General features: G+C 41.9%; 1 protein-coding gene across 1 annotated transcript in view; it reads right to left on the bottom strand.

Moving 5' to 3' along the window:
* Window positions 1-1,361: 1,361 nt before the first annotated feature.
* The window catches only part of LOC121280523 (calcium/calmodulin-dependent protein kinase type 1-like), a 199,037-nt gene continuing 183,468 nt past the window's right edge, over window positions 1,362-16,930 (bottom strand). Inside the window, exons 5-12 of the mRNA XM_041192610.1 lie at window positions 16,525-16,663; window positions 16,070-16,196; window positions 14,374-14,449; window positions 12,177-12,289; window positions 9,222-9,300; window positions 8,617-8,704; window positions 7,675-7,813; window positions 1,362-6,020 (exon numbers count right to left, since the gene is read on the bottom strand). Of these exons, the coding sequence (XP_041048544.1) occupies window positions 5,911-6,020; window positions 7,675-7,813; window positions 8,617-8,704; window positions 9,222-9,300; window positions 12,177-12,289; window positions 14,374-14,449; window positions 16,070-16,196; window positions 16,525-16,663 (871 nt within the window). The 3' untranslated portion in view covers window positions 1,362-5,910. The remainder of the gene's footprint in view (window positions 6,021-7,674; window positions 7,814-8,616; window positions 8,705-9,221; window positions 9,301-12,176; window positions 12,290-14,373; window positions 14,450-16,069; window positions 16,197-16,524; window positions 16,664-16,930) is intronic.

Genomic DNA, 16,930 nt, shown 5'->3' with positions numbered 1-16,930 from the left:
AATCCTGCCCAATATCCTAAATCAATGGCGTTATTATTTTTACCTGTAGTTTTATTCTCACTAACATCTATTGCTATCAACTGCACTCACTTTTTGTTTTAAGCTAGGGAGGGGTAGCTCAAGGCTGAATTTCAATAATTCAATAGCAAAATACCATGTTATTTACTGAAGTAAATCACCATATACTAGATGCAATGATAACAGCCTCTGAATGGTACTTTAATCGAGGCTTGCCAACAAACAGCAACAGTGGTCTTTGGAATAATACTGTTGCATTTTCTAGTATTGGCTTAGCCCTGCAGCCTGACACACATTGGCTTAATAGCCAAGGATCTGAAACAGAAGTCAACTTCAAAAGGCAGGAAATACAGCCACATCGCACTTTCACAAGTTGGTTCAATCCTTTGCTATGCCCCAAGGTGGGAAAAAGGGAATTCTTGACTGTCCTTTCCATTGAAACTACTTCCAAGGTGACCAGTTTTTCCCATGCCCCAGGAGTAAAAGAATGGGACAAGATATTGGAGTTTTGGGATTGGTGGAATGGATCTGAATTCTTATATTTGCTTTGCCAATTCTAAATAAACAAAGTTTCTAAGCCAGGCCACAGAAGGGATGCATAAGGTAGTGCAGTGGCTATATTACTGGGCTAGTAATCCAGAGAATGCAAGTTCAAATCTAGCCATGACAGTTTGAGAATTGAAATTTGGCTGTATATAAAAAAAATCTGCAAATAAAAAACCGCCAGCGGTTAAAATAAAAATGATCACAAAGCTATCAGGTTGTCATAGAAACACAACCGGTTCAGTAAAACCATTTAGGGAAGGACACCCGCTACCCTTAACCAGTCTGGCGATATATGTGACCTTAGGCTCCCATCAATCGGCCTGCTAACATGGCCTGACAAGGAACTCAGATGCATCAAACCATTACAGCAGCTCAAGTCTCATCACTCCGTTGTTAGGGGAACTAGGGATGGGCACTAAATGTTGGCCTCGCCAGGTGATGTCTTGTGAATGAATAAAAGTAAAAAGCAAATTTTTTTATTGATGTTTTCGAAACCACTGGGCACCGAACAACATTTTTTCCTTTTTATTCTGTCATGGGATGTGGGTGTCGCTGGCAGGGCCATCACTTGTTGCCCCTCCCCAATTGCCCTTGAACTGAATGACTTGCTAGGCTATTTCAGAGGGCAGTTAAGAGTCAACCACATTCTGGTGGGTCTGGAGTCACATGTAGGCTAGGCCAGACCAGGTAAGGATGGCAGATTTCCTTCCCTAAAGGACATTAGTGAACCAGATGGGTTTTTACAACAATTAATGATAGTTTCATGGTCACCCTTACTGATATTAGCTTTATATTCCAGAGTTTAATTAACAAAATTTAAATTCCACCAGCTGCCTTTGTGGGATTTGAACCCGTGTCCCCAGAGCATTAGCTTGGGCCTCTGGATTACTAGTGCAGTGACATTACCACTTTTTCCCCCATGACTGGTCCAAAATGTAGACAGGTCACAAAGGAAAACAGTTTAGCAGAGTTGGGAAACATTGGACTGAAGAAAGACACTAACCTGCAGTTTATAGTCCCAGTTAATTGATAAGAATAAAAAACAGAAAATATACAGCAGACCCAACAGAATAGAAAGGTCCGATTAACATCTGAGATGTAAAATCTTTGCAGCCATAACACTGGCTTCTGAAGAAGTGTCATCAACAGAAACCTTTCCTTATCATAGATGCTGTGGGCCTGCAGTGTATTTTTAGAATGTTCTGCTATATCGCAGGTTCCCAACAATCCAGTTTTTTCATTTCATTTCTACAGAATTCAAAATCTACCACAAAGTCAAATATCACGTTAATTTTGTATCACCTTAACATCATACGACCTGCCCAGAAATCCACTCGAATACAAGCAATTGGTTACCAGTACATAGCAGGCGGTTCAAAAAACCATGAGTCCAACCTACCAAAGTAAAATAGGACAAGCCATGACTGAAGCTGTAAAGCCAAAGAGTCCCAGACATTGATGTCACAGCTTTTGGTGATTAAACGAAACAGGATGAATGCCTCTTAACCCATAGTGTTGTAAGACTAATTTCCAACAGTACAATACTGGTTTGTACTAATTGGCATAACCAGCGATCATGCTCAGCATCTGAACAATGGAAGAATACTTCAGTTGTGATTGCAGTACTCAGGTTCTGCTTTCTTAGAGTAGGCTGACTAAATGACAGATTATCCCTCAATAAAGGATGTAGAAGTAGTTAAAAGTGGGAGATTGCCAGGCACCTCAGCATATAGGGAAGATCACACAACTGAGCTGTTTACAATGATATTCTGGTGAGACGTAACTTAAAGGTTACTCAAGCTCAAACCCAACAATCGCTTTGCTTTTGTACCCAAATTAAGTATCTAATTAGGACAAAAATCAAAGAGGGTTTAAATACCAATTTTAATGTGGGTGGAAAATTAGATGAAGCCCACATTACAACATCCATCCTAAAATCCAAATTTCCTAAGTAAACAGTTTACTATTTTATCTGACTTATGCTGGAGAATACACCCATTCGAATTTCCCCATTAGTTACCCTTACTAAATACCGATGGTCAGAATCTCCACTTATGCACCTCATGCCAGCGCTACAAATTGTGTGACATTACTGAATTTTAACTTTATTTGCTGACCAGTTGAGGGGCACAAGGCTAATAGATGGTGTTAAACATTCGATCAAATGTCAAACATTCTGAAATTTCAGGTAAAGACTTAGCTAAAGACTAATAGCTAATGGCAGCAAACCGAGAGAGTATGCACTGTAGAAAGCTTCACTGTTTTATCTTAACCTTAGGGCTTTTTTTTAAATTTATACTTCCAAAATCAGCTGTTTGCTGTCATTGGCTCATGAGCTCTACAATGTTAGATCGAATAGTTGCTTGGTAGTACAGAACTTGAATATTGCTGAACAAAAAAGACATGCTGTCAAAGTTTTTCATCTTGCACTCATCAGGACAGACACAAGAATGCCAAATTTCAAAGGGAACAATTTATATTGTATAAGAAAAGGGCATTGATTGGTTGATAAGTCAGCTCTGATTGGACAAGATGTTGCCATGGCCGAATAGTTTTTACGCTTGCTAGAAGTTACATATATTCACATGCAGGGATCTGTCCTCTTCAGGTAAAAGTAATATGTCCAGACATCACACCTTTTTTGAATGAACAAAAGCATGGAGGGTCAATAGCTCCCTGGTGCATTCACCATGGCAATGTCTCAGCAATCATTTGCCAACCAATCAGCACCCCTTTTCTCATGCAGTATAAATTACTTTCCCCTTTGAAATTTGGTATTCTTGCATCTGTCCTGAGGAGTGCAAGGCGAAAAGCTTTGACAGCATGTCTCTTTTTCAGCAATACTAATGTCAGATCACCACAGAATTGTAGAGAAGGCGCCTCACTCAATAATGAGATTCACATTTCACTTATTTGGAGCATTAGAGGGCAGGCACCCACCCATAAAACTGTATCCATTGGTTTAACTCATCTAAACAAAAAATATTTCACATTTTCTTTTCAATAGTTATTGGAGTCCTTTTTCTTAGCCCCTGAGCACCGTGGTAAAGCAGTAGTGTGACTGACATATTGTTGAGGCAGGCTGATGTACGGATGGCGCTTTACTTGAAGTGCAACTGAGTCACTCTGGCAGTGTTACTGAATGCCAACCTGGGCCAGAGAAACTCCTGGATTTATAGGTTTTAGAACACAAAACAAACTCAAAACCGAGTCCTCCGTTATCGACAGGATTCTCTTGGTTCTTAAGCACCAGCTCTTTTGCTGTGGCGAGAATCCAACTTCCCCAGTTAATAGCATTACCTAATGTAGGAGATGGCACTGGGATTTGCCAGAACTGTAGAGTTCCAAACATAAAGTGCATTGGGCCCCTTTACCCAGTGTGTACTTGTAGCTGTATCAGAACTGACAGATGGTCACAGTGCCAATATGACAGCAATCTATTCAGATCCATCAGCTGAGTCACATCATGGTAAGTGAGTCACCATCATAGAAGATATATGATTTACTAATTTGCAAGCAAGAAGTCCAATCCAGCATTTCACAGAGCAGAGATGATGACAGCTGCTTTCCAGAAGGACTGCACTGCAATCTCAGAACAAGGTTTTGGAAGGAAAGAAGTCAGTTTGAATAAGTAGAGAAACTGGAGTAGGCAATGAATGAAACCCCTCATATTACTGATGTTTCTTTCCCCAAAATTGATCCTACTAAAGAAAAACAGAGTAGGAAATAGTAATCCCGGTTACACCACATTGTATGTGCTTGCATGTACAAATTGGAAAGGAAGTTAAGACTGATTTTTATCTGTATAACTCTATGACTTAGCCCTTCTTAGTATTTCAAACCTGCAAACATGCAATTTCATCAACTGATTAGAATTAAAACCATGTTAAACAATGTAAAAATATTCCTGAGCTAGGCATCATGTAGCTTTAGGAAAGGATTAATTCTCATGGAAGCAAATATCAAATAATTAAAAACGGAATGTAACAAATGTCACTGAAGTCAACATCTGATCTAATGAAGAGCACCTAAACAATGGTTAACCTCTTTTTTATCACCTGTATTATAAAGGTGCAGCTGGAAATCTAGGGGCTCTGCAGCAGCCAATCATATTCTTCTCATACCTTATCCAACATTCAGCTACAAGGATTTCGGCCTATCAGGATTCTTAAATGGTGTGTTCTACTGGAGATCCATAAAAAGGAAAAGTACAAAAGGCCCAATAAAAGCCACTATTTTTCTGTCTAAAATCTTTGAACTGAAAAAATTCACTGAGTTAATCAAATGGTACTGGTTGGCAAGTTTGAATAATTCCTATAGCAGCACAATTTCAAACAACTGTTAAAATGGCTCCTCGATCTGAAGGAGCATTAGAAGCTGGACTTCAAAACTATCCATTTATCACACAACATTCTGGCTCTTGCAGTAGAGGTTCATGAAGCATTTCAAGTAAGGACAAAGCAATGATGATCCAATTACCCATTTGGGTTTAAAGGTTCTAAAAAAACAGATAAGGTGTGATCACAGACACTCAGATGGATCATTTGTGACAGTCCACAGTAATCAAGCTGGAAAATCTGATGGCGCAGGAATCCAGATGTCAATGTGGTGGGGCTTGGTCCCGCTATAAGAGATAATTTGACTAAATTCTTCATATTTATATATACATACTCTCACAAAACAGCCTCGATATCAGGTCAAACCTGTGTGGCACTTTGCACGATACCTGGAACAATCCTCTAGATATTACAAAGAGGATTCAAAGTATCATCAACATTAAAACAACAGTTATCTATAGGGTGACCTTTGTACAAGGAATCATCATATAAAGGGAGAGAATGCAGGGTCAAGCTCACCTGGCTATCAGTGTCTGAATTTATTGAGCCCTTTCTTACTGATTTTTTCTGTTTGCTTTTATTTTTAAAACATCTCAATTGGAAATTTAAAATATTTAGATTCCTGTCCCAGCTTTTTAGCTGTCACAAAGATTTGACGTCGAACTTATTCTGTATTATCTCTCTGATTCACAAGTAATCAGTTTCCAGCGATGAAATTTAAAATGCAGGCCCTGATCAAGTTCTTATCACTCCCGAGTATCACTTGCACCATTAGCTTGCCCGTAGCACCCCCCTCACACCCAGAAGTAATCATCACACCACAGGCAGCAGTTCTACTGGTTCGACATTCTGGGGAACAGGAAAGTTTAAGAGCATTCAGAAGAGGCCCCAAGCACAAGGCTCTCAGGTAATATGTACTGAGAATGGAATGATTGTTACATTTAAAATCTGCCTCTGAGCCCAGGCTACATCATCAATAACCAGCAATGTTGATGGTCTTCACTTGGACTTAGACCCGGTTAGAGTAGTGGCAACTGTGAGAATGGTTGGTCAGCAAGTTTTGTTCCGTTTGTACTGGCGAATGTGGTGAGGGAAGAGGGCATTCATCACAGGGTGAACCTTGGAAAATAAATAGGATACTGTTACGGTCAAATAAGACAGTAAATAACTTGTAAGAGACCAGAAACAGAACTGCACCATCATAAAAAAAGCATGCGTGCTTTGAAAGGCCAACTGCCAGACCACAGAAAATCTCATATACATAGACCTACGTGAAACATAATGTTGGTCCATAAAGCACAATATACATGTAGCCCCCGAAAAATTAAAACTGTTGTTTGCGGACTCCACTGCCACATGAATAGAGTTGGTATAGGCAAACAAGAAACCTTTGAGGCTGAGGTGGCTTCACGAGAAGTTTGGAACTAGGTGAACACTCTGGCAGATTTGGTAATCCTGTATCTGAAGCAGGCAGGTCTGCAGTATTGCAGGACACTCTAGACGCTTGGCCAGCCAGCACAATTACCTAATGTGAGCTGGGAACAGTAAACAAGCCATTATGACTTGAATTTTTCTTATACAGCCTCAGATAACTCTAGCAGCTAAACCCTGACAGGTAGGGTTTCTGTTGCTGGACGAGCAACAGGAAGCTAACCAGCGCTCCATGATGATAGGTACAGTTTTAGCTAGTTAAATTCAAACAGTACACCACCTCAATTGGACATTCCAAGACTTTGACTCTGCCAATCTGCAACAAAACTCCCTGGGTTTATGTAAGGTGTGTCGTATGGGGAACAGCACATCCTTTCCATATCTGTGCAGAGACTCAAACTTGGCTTTCCACATCCAGCTGACCAGAACAAAAAAACTAAAGGGTGGGACAAAAATCAATACAATAGGCAGGTCTACCATTAAAGGGGGTTTTAAATACAGGACTTCTTTCAAAAGAATGCATCATATAGTAGCAGGGATTTTGGTTTCTGCCAAGCTAGAATGCAACAAGGAGTTTAAGCTCTACCCAAATCGACTGGCTTTTCAAGAATAAAGAGTTTCCCATTGCAGTGACTGCCTGTTTAGATGTGGTGATATAGTTGGACACAGTCATTCTGTATTGCAGACCTCCAAATAATAAACTAAAGCACACAAATACTGCAAAAAAATGTTCATGCAGCACATTCAAGCACCTAAAAGCAGAACTCAAAAAAAAATCAGTCCCCAGGTATTTCCTTTTATTTTAAGTCCTAACAGAGATTTCATCCCGTCCTTGGATGAGGTTTCATCAAAAATGTAAAGTCCGTCTGACGATTGGCACGTCCGCCATCCTTGAGGTTTGATGGGCCACGAAAAATCACTTTCGATGGGGCTGTTAATAGGCTTAATTGCCTGCTTATTTGTCGGCGGGCACTCTTCCGACTTTTGCGCACGCCCACCAAGCAGGACATCACGCCAGTGCGCAATGACTTTGTGATGCTCGCCCGACGTCATCTCCTGCGTTTGGGTGGGGCACGCACCTGCTCGTGGGACGTAAAATTCTGGCCCATGATTTTTCAATGACCAAACATGCAAAGCCATTGGCTAGTCAGCAAATGCTGTAGAATCCATTCTCCAATATTAAGAGGGCACAGATAATGGAGGTGAATGAATTTCCAGAGGCTAGGCTATACCCCAACCACACCTCTCCCCAAAGCCTAAACAAGTTGGAGAAGTGTACCTGAGCACAGGCGCAATCTGCAGCACATTTCACGTACAGTATCACAGCCTCACAAATCCTTACCATTTTTTGAATCTTCCCCTGGTACCAGCAGTGTCCCATGGCATGGACTGGTTGGTGTGTTCTGCACTGACCCTTCCTGACTGGTACCCAGTTGTAGTTTCCTCATGTGACGTATAACAGCCGTGGCATTAAAAGCTTGCTGTTGGGAGACAATGGAAATATCTGAGTGTTAAAATGGCGTTGGAGGTTGGGGGGTGAGTGGGGAGAGACGAAGAGATAAAGAGGAAGACACAGACATGCTGAAGAACTATCCACGGGAGGGTGAGGAAGAGTATATGTATGCCGATGAATGAGAAAATGAATGCATAAAGATACAATGCTGCCCTCATTCAGGTAACTTTTTATTATATGCAGTACTGTCACAGGGATAGATTCAATGGGCTGAATGGTTTCCTGTGCCATAGTAACTCTGTGATAAGGGGGCTTCTTTTCATTAATATCCCTGCAGTAAAACGAAGACACTGAGGACAACGACTCCATTCCATGTAGCTACTGCACCTTCCTGGAAATCTCACTATCCTAATCAGATTTAAAAATGACTTCATGCTTTTGGATAGCCGCAGATGAGACAGAGGTTCTATTCTACACATCTGTACAACGTATGTCATGTCATGTCATGTCCAATAAAGGTTCTGGAGAATGAAGATTTCCTGTCAGAATTTTTTTTTTTGAGGCAGTGGATCCAAATGCCATAACAAGAGAAAATAAAAGACATTTCATTTAAATTGTTCATTTCTAATCAACGGCCTAGAGATATCATTCATGCTGCTGGGCACATATTGCGAGGCAACTGTAACCCAGAGTTAGCCTTAATGATTAGCAGCATGACCCCCAAGCTTAAAGGATCAGGGATTAAATCTGTATTTGATAAATTGCTGAGTGTTCTGCACTTAAGGGGATACTGCACAAATTCAAAACATACCAGCGCTCCCAGGCACCTACCTTCCATTTACTCTTTGCAAAGTTCTTTTTGATTTGGGCACTGACAGATTCGTGGATGTTCTTGTCTAATGCAGTATCACCAGCAATCCTGCAGGAGCAAAGACAAGGTCAGTGTAAGAGAACAAACCAATGCAAACTGATATCACATATAATACAGGAGTACAATTGTTCAATTACTAAATGAAGGGCAATTAATTGATCTCAAGTCATCTTGAACAGATTTGTATTGTATGGTCCATTCACTCCTTTAAAATCAGGTTCACATGAAGATAACTTACAAAATATATGTGATCACACCTACAGACCAGCAGTCAACTGCTTTACTGTAGGGTTTCTGGGCCCAGTATAACCATACAATGGAACACAAGAATAAAAGATGAGAATGAATGTTAGTTCATCTAGATCGCTGCGATTTGGGCCCATGTGCAGGACTCATTTAGCCTATTTTTTTAAATCTCTCTCCTGCTATAACAAAGTCCTTTCAACATTTAAGTCAGCAACCACCCAAAGCCCACACCCCCTCTCTGCATCTTTTTTTCTGTTGAACTCTATTTATAAACCTATCAATAGCAGAACGGTCAAACACAATGCAGGTCAAATCTTACCAGGGATGCTGCAAAGCTTGGTCACAGGTGTAGCGTTTATTTGGGTCCTTTTCCATCAGATGTTGAATAAAATCTTTGGCTGGATTGAAACCAAATAAAATCTTAATGTAAATAGCAGTTATAAGACTTTTCGTTGTCTGTAACCCAGCTAAACATTCCCCACGAACAAGCAAGCTCAGAAGTTTGAAGAAGGGCTTTGGTAGTCAACAGATTGGCCTCTGATTATGGAAGAGCTGGAAAGTACTGTCTAGGGCTAAACCCACACAGACACTGGCACAGCAAACTCACACCCCAGAAAGACTCTTTCCACAAACCACCCAAAGAGCTTCTGATTTCAGTTGTGCTGTCAGGAGCGAGGGCGAGTGGAGGATTGCTGCTTTCCCACAGAAAGGTGGGGGAATTGATGAATGAGCCCCCTGCAGGTTACACACCTGCACCTCTCAGTAATGGAGGCAAAGGATCGCTATATCTAGAAATGATTGGCATCATCGCCATAACTCATGGCGAAGGACAGGACAAAATCTGCCGGAGATAACATCTGGAATCAGCTAGGCTTTGACACATCAGATCCAGGTGGTCTGTATCCCAGTAAAAACAGTTGAGGAAGAAGTAGCAGATACACTAAATCTTAAATTCCTCTTTCCAAGGATGGCTGGATAATATGTAAAAGAACTGGACAGCGACAAATAGCACACTCCTGTTCAATAAAGGAGCATATTGTTACCTCAGTTAGATATGATTATGGCTCATTATTAATAGGATGAAATAAACAAATACTTAGAAAAGGTAATTAGTATGGTTAGAATAGTTTTATAAATGCCATGCCATGCATGACTGATGGTTATTCCACACACTAAATATATATGTGGGTATTTGGGAAGTGTTAGATAAAGCACCACAGAGTGATATCGATAAAACGAAAGCATTTGTATTAAAGGGAATGTGGTTGCATAGAGATGGATCAGAAATAGAAAGCAAAGGGTACAGATAAATGGAAGATTTTCCAGATGAATGGCTATGGATATTGGTTTGCTCAAGGATCTGGGATGAGATATTTTTTGGGTGAATTGCCCTCCCCTTTAATTTAGGCATAGAAGAGAAATGATGCCCAAGTTTGCAGATAGGGGGCATAGTAAGCTGTGAGGAAACTTTCCAGAGATTGCAGGAGACGACAGAGAGGTGACAGATACAGAAAATTGAGAAGCAGGGTAGAGATTAAAGGTTAAAGATGAAAGATTAAAAGGCAGTATAACCCAGGAATGAAACACGAGAGGGCTAGTGTTGCAGCTAACTTGATTTTTAAAGGTGGGAGCATGGGAAACAAAGGCTGTAAAAAGGCAACAGGGATTCCCGTTTTTAGACACTGGGGCAGGAAATATAAAAACAAAAGGAAGTGATGTTGAATTTGTATTTCACATTGGTTAGACCACAGTTGGAGGTCTGCAAGCAGTTCTTGGCACTCCATTACAAGAAGGATATTAAAGATGGGAAAAGATGGGGAAGATTCACCTGAATGATACCAGGAATGGAAAGTTACTACGAAAACAATCTCAAGAAATTAGGACTTTACCCCACCGGAATAGAGGAGTTCGAGATTACAGTGAAGCACTTTGGGATGTTTTTCCGCGTTACAATGTGCCATAAGACAGTTGTTGTTGTTGATCTAGTATAGAATTGCAAAATTGCAAAAGGTCTTGAGAGGGCAAACAAAAAACTGTTTCCACTAGCTGACAAAATCAATAAGCAGGGAGCATAAACTCAGAATTTTCCCCAGATTATTGAAGCAGAAAATTGAAAGCTTATAGGAAAATGTAATCCTGCACCACAAGTTGCTATTCAGCTGCAAACTCTGAGGTCATTTAAAATTGAATTGGTTAAGTATTTGAAAAGAAAGAGTAATTATTTTTTAATCCTTCCATGGGATGTGGTGGGGGGTGGGGGGGGTGTGTGTGTGTGTGTGTGTGTGGTGGTGGTGGTGGTGGTGGTGGGGTGGTGGTGGTGGGGGGGTCACTGGCCGTCCTTAACTGCCTTTGAATTGGGTGGCTTGTCAGATCATTTCAGAGGGTAGTTAAGAGTCAACCACATTGCTGCGGGTCTGGAGTCACATGCAGGCCAGACTGGGTAAGGATGGCCAATTTCCTTTTGAGAAGAATGTTGGCGAACCAGATGGGTTTTTACAATAGCTAAAGATAGTTTCATGGTCACCATTACTGAGACTAGCTTTATATTCCAGATTTTTATTCACTGAATTTAATTTTCACCCATGGCGGGATTTGAACCCATGTCCTCAGAGCATTAGTCTGAGCTTCCAGATCACTATCCCGGTAACATTAACGCTACACCACAATTTCCCCTGGGAAAGGATAGAGAATTAAGACTAGAGTATAAGGTCTAGTTGGAAAGCCAGCAGCAACATGATAAATCCATTGACCTCTTTCAGCGATTCCAGGACTCTCGGCACCTGGATTTCGATGGGAGCAGGGTCGGAGCAAGGGACGGGGCTTGTTCGGAGCTGGGGAATGACCTAGCATACTGGGAAGAATGGCAACGCTGCTACTTCATACTCTTGCGCTGATCTCATCTCAGAGGAGAAGCTGGTGGCTTTTTCTACACAAGTTCCATTGGTCTCAGCAAAATTGGCCCAGGAGCTAACATGAAGAAATCCAAATGCAACCTGTTCTCTCTCACTAGTAACGATGATACGTCACAAGCAGACATTTTGTGGTAAAGAAGTACAATGGATCATTATAAAGAAGGAGAGGGTGGGGTGACAGCTGCAAGGGAGGGAGGAAAATGAAATATCTGTGTAAGAGGGAGGTAAAAAACTGGAGCTAGCTTCCTGCAGAACAGAATGCAAACTGTTTTACTGCCCCACACGTATGCTCATTGGAGATAGTCCACTGAGTGAGTGGGAGAACCTGGGTACGTCAGGATAATGTAGTGACCAGAACGTACCCGAGTCTGAAATATCATCCCAGTATGGAGAATCAAATTCATATTCAGCCTTTAGAATCTGCTCAAAGAGCTTTGCATCATTTTCATCATAAAATGGAGGATAACCACACAACCTGCAGAAGACAGAGAAAAATAGCAAATGTCAAATGAACAACCTTCAGGAAGCCCACATGGTCACTAGGACCAGAACTCCAATGATATGGTGAGGAAGGAGAGTGACAGGTATGAAGATGCCCCTCCAGCACCTTTATTTTCTCTGAGCGTTTTGAACAGTAATAATTTTAAATTTAATCTGACAGTTCTAATGAATCTTTCCACTCATTGCAGCAAAAGATCCCAAGGCTGGTGAATGGAGCGTCACCTCCTATTATTAGGTACTCGAGCCAGCCGCAGAGTTAAAGTACTGTATTTCTCACCCACGTGTGTCTCCATCGTCAAAAAGTGCATCCCCAACTGCATTAGTTTCTCACACCAAACCTTGGACCCTCTCGGTAAGATTGATAATTTAGAGGCAAACTGGATAGTTTTTGGGAGCACAGAACTTCTGAACCAACTGGGTAATTGTCCCTGATCCACTCCTCAATCACCGCAGCCACCTCTTCCCTTCCCACAGTTCCTTAACTCTTCTCACCCTCCAAGGCCCCAAACACTCCTTCAAGGTGAAACGATGATTTAATTGGACTTCTTTCAACGTAGTGCACATTATTCACTGCTCACTATGCGGTCTGTTCTCCACTGGGGAGACTAAACACAGATCAGGTGATCACTTTGTGGAACACCTAAATTCAGCCCACAGGTATGACCCAAGGGCAGAATCTTTGGGTCAGCAAGCAGGGGCGGGGCCTGCTTGAGGAGTGATGTCAAGCGTGCATCCTGATGTCACTGCGCGAAAGCCTATAAAGCAATTAGCTGAACTGCCCGTCCAACCTTAAGGCTGGTGGTTTGGGGGGGGGGGGGCAGGTGAAGAGCCCAGGCGGCCTTTGCATTTTTCATGGAACCTCATCCACGGGCAGGATGAGGTTTCATGAATGTTTTTAAAGTGTTTGAAGCATTTTTATTAAAATTAATGGACATGTGACAGTTTCACATGAGGGGACATGTCCTTAAACTTTTTTTTAAACCGTTATTCAATGCTTCAGAAGTGAAAGTGATCGCCGAGGAACAGAGGTGTGTCAGCGCTCTTTCACGTGCATGCAGGAAAGAACGCACTCTCCGACTCAGGCAACCCCCCAACTCCCCCCCAGCCCCCGCACAGGGAACGCTCAGCCCTCCCACGTAAAATGGCGGCTCCCAGCCAATCGGCTACGCGCCTGTCCCTCACCCCCCGACAGGGAGAAAATTCTCCCCCAAGTTTCCGGTGTTCAGCCATTTCAATTCTCCACCTTGCTCTCGCGCTGACCTCTCTGTCCTTGGCCTGCTGCAGTGTTCCAATGAAGGTCAACCTAAGTTCAAGGACCAGAACCTCATCTTTTGATTAGACTCTTCTGGAATCAATATTGAGCTCAACAATTTCAGACCTTAATCTCTGCCCCATTTTGTTTCCTTTCCTTTGTATGGTCTGGTCTCATTGCTTTTTTGTTGTGTCTGCTCTCAGATGGCAACTATTCTGCCATTCACACCTCCTCTGGACAAGTCTTTTGTTTCTTTATTTGTTCCATTACCACTCCCTTTTGTCCTGTGCCACCAACTCTTTGGTCATTTAATCTCTCCTGTCTTCCAACCTCTCAGCCCTTTCCTTCTGTACTTTTTCCACCCTCCATCCTTTCACGATTATATTTTAACGATATCTGAGAGTTTCGAACAGTAATAATTTTAAATTTAATCTGACAATTCTAATGAATCTAACATTTTCACAATAACTTTCATCAGAACTAGGAAAATTTATCGACCTGAAATGTTAACTCTTTTTCTCGCTCCACAGATGCTGCCTGACCTGCTGAATATTCCCAGCACTTTCTGTTCTTATTTCCGATTTCCAGCATCTGCAGTAGTTCTCCTTCCTCACTTCCCATAGGACCTTCCAGCCAGGAACGCCAAGACATTCATCCCATTCATTTTGGTTTTAACCCTGATTCATATCCAAACCCTTCAGAGAAGATTCAAATCCTAATCTGTGCTGGATGAGTTTCTCTCAAGCCACCCTTAACCGATTTGTATTCCATGGTCCATTTACTTCTTTTCAAGATAAGATACTTACAAAATATAAGAGATCACGCCTATGGACCAGCAGTCAACTGCTTTGCTGTAGGGTTTCTGGGCCAGAACCTCAGGAGCTGAGAGAAAAATCAAAAGATAATGGATGAGCAGAACAGACAGCATGTCATCCCTCTGAGTGACTGCAGGCATAACTGACCCCTGGTGACAACACATCAAATCTAGCGCAAGTCTAAGCTCGTTTCTCATTCAAGCAACTTGCCCATTTCCATTAGTTCTGTTCTTGTGTGTTTGTCCTTTGTTAACAGTTTATTTCATTCATGGGATGTGGGTGACGCTGGCCAGGCCAGCATTTATTTCCCATCTCGAATTGACCTTGTTCAGAGGGCATTTAAGAGTCAGCCACATTGCTGTGTAGGCCGGGTGAGAACAGCAGGTTTCCTTCCCTAGAGGCCATTAGTGAACTTGATGGGTTTTTACAACAATCGGCAAAGGTTTCATGGACATTATTAGACTTTTAATTCAACTGAATTCAAATTCTACCATCTGCCATGGTGGGATTTGAACCCAGGTTGCCAGAGAATTACCCTGAGTCGCTGGAGTACTAGTCCAGCAACAATACTACTATGCCATTGCCTGAATTACATCTTAATGGAAATTCTTATGGATATGCAAAAGAAAAAGGTTTGGTCTATCCAAGGTAACCCTGTTATGTTTGTAGCTGTCTCACTCCACAACACAACACCCCTTCCCTGAGCCACACAGTTTACTGGAAAGTGGAGGGGAGGTAAAGAGAAGTGAAAATAAACCTTGGATTAATCTTCAGGTAAATTCTTCTCTGAGCCCTGAAGACAATCAAAAAAGCAGCAGGAAATCTCAGCAATTGGATAACTCATTCACCCTTCTTAAATACACAAATTCCCTGAATCTCAAATGGTTTTAATGCCTGACATACAACAATCCCTGGTGAAAATTTTTATAAATAGGAGTTTCTTTCCATTTGTTCCTTCCTTAAATTACAAATAAAATTCTCTTCTCACTTATTTTGGAAAGTTTTGAAGCTGCAGAAACTGCTGGTCTGAAGAAACTTGCTCCCCTCTGATATTCTGCCTTCCCTCTGAGCACCCACCAAGGCATCTTCCTGTTCCCACATCCCCACTACATTATAATCCATGTGGCACACCCACATCACACGTGGACCCTGTCTATCCTGCACTGCACATCATCTCTGTACAATGTTTAATAGCTAAAAGCTTTCATCAACTTAGTTTGTGCACTTGTGACTCTGTCCTGGTCTGAGCGCTGGCTCAAGTCGTATGATTTTCATACAATTGCATATGATTTGCATATGCTTCTGCACAGATTGCAACAATCCTGTCCATTCGGGCAATCCTGTTAAAGCCTTCATCCTGATAAAAAGAACTAAAAAACTAATTCCACAAACTCTTAATTCACATTTACTTCTGAAGGTAGGTTTGCAGAAGGGACCTTTGAACCAGTCCATAAATAGCAACTGTTTATTTCCCTTTGTTTCAACTGCTTCAGCCCAGTGCTCCAAACTCCATGCAGGTACTTCTTTATTGCTGCTACTCACTCTGCATCCTCCAAATGTCCCTTTATCTCTTCATTCAATGCGCCCCTCCCCCCCCCCCACCCCACTTGGCAAATGTAACGTTGACTTGGTCACCAGTGAATCTGCAGCACGTTCAATCCGATTCGCAGCAGTCATGTGGACTCACCCACGTATCCTGGTGTACCACACGCTGTTGACATAACACTCCCAGTCCCCTCGATTTTAGACAGGCCAAAATCACTGATCATTATTTTGGAATCTTCCTCGACACTGTAATACAGCAGATTCTCGGGCTGCAGGCAAAATGCAGAAAAACCAATCATTTCACTCACTGAATAGAGGGGCCTCTCTGTGGATCCAGGCACAGGTCAGCAAATGCAGAATGTCTGGTGTAATGTGCTGTGTTTCCTACATCACAACTCAACAAAGTACGTTGCTGGCTTTAAGGTGCTTTGCAATGCTCTGAGATTGCAAAACGTCCCAGTTAAACACAAGATGTGGATTGGACACCTGCATGTGTTTTACCTAAAGCTGCAAGACACTGAATGGGAAAAGTAAAGTTACTGATTCAAATCATTGGAAGCAGGACACCTGGAAATTTCTGTCTTGGTAGACACGTACCTTCAAGTCTCTGTGTACAATGCCCAGTTCATGCAGATAGGTGACAGCATCAAGGATTTGCTTAATCAACATGCTGGCATCTTTCTCTGTGTAGAAGCCCTTGTCCACTATCCTGTCAAACAGTTCACCACCAGACACCCTGGGAAAGACCAAAAGGAAACACAATGATAGTGACATGAAGCAAGGTTTGGCCTCAAGCTATCGCTCCTATAAAGCACAGTTCTTCACACAGATGAGGACAAGGCCCATGTTTAGGGTTATCAGAACAAACATTTAAGCTACATGGGCTCACAATCTAACCAGAGAGATTGACCTTCACCATGGAGCATTGTCACCAGGTAGAGTTGGAATTTTTCAATTTATTCTTTGATGGGATGTGGGCATCGTTGACAAGGCCAGCATTGGT

The sequence above is a fragment of the Carcharodon carcharias genome, chromosome 7, assembly GCF_017639515.1.
Source record: "Carcharodon carcharias isolate sCarCar2 chromosome 7, sCarCar2.pri, whole genome shotgun sequence".
Taxonomy (NCBI): domain Eukaryota; kingdom Metazoa; phylum Chordata; class Chondrichthyes; order Lamniformes; family Lamnidae; genus Carcharodon; species Carcharodon carcharias.
This window is presented reverse-complemented; position numbering and strand designations above follow the sequence as displayed.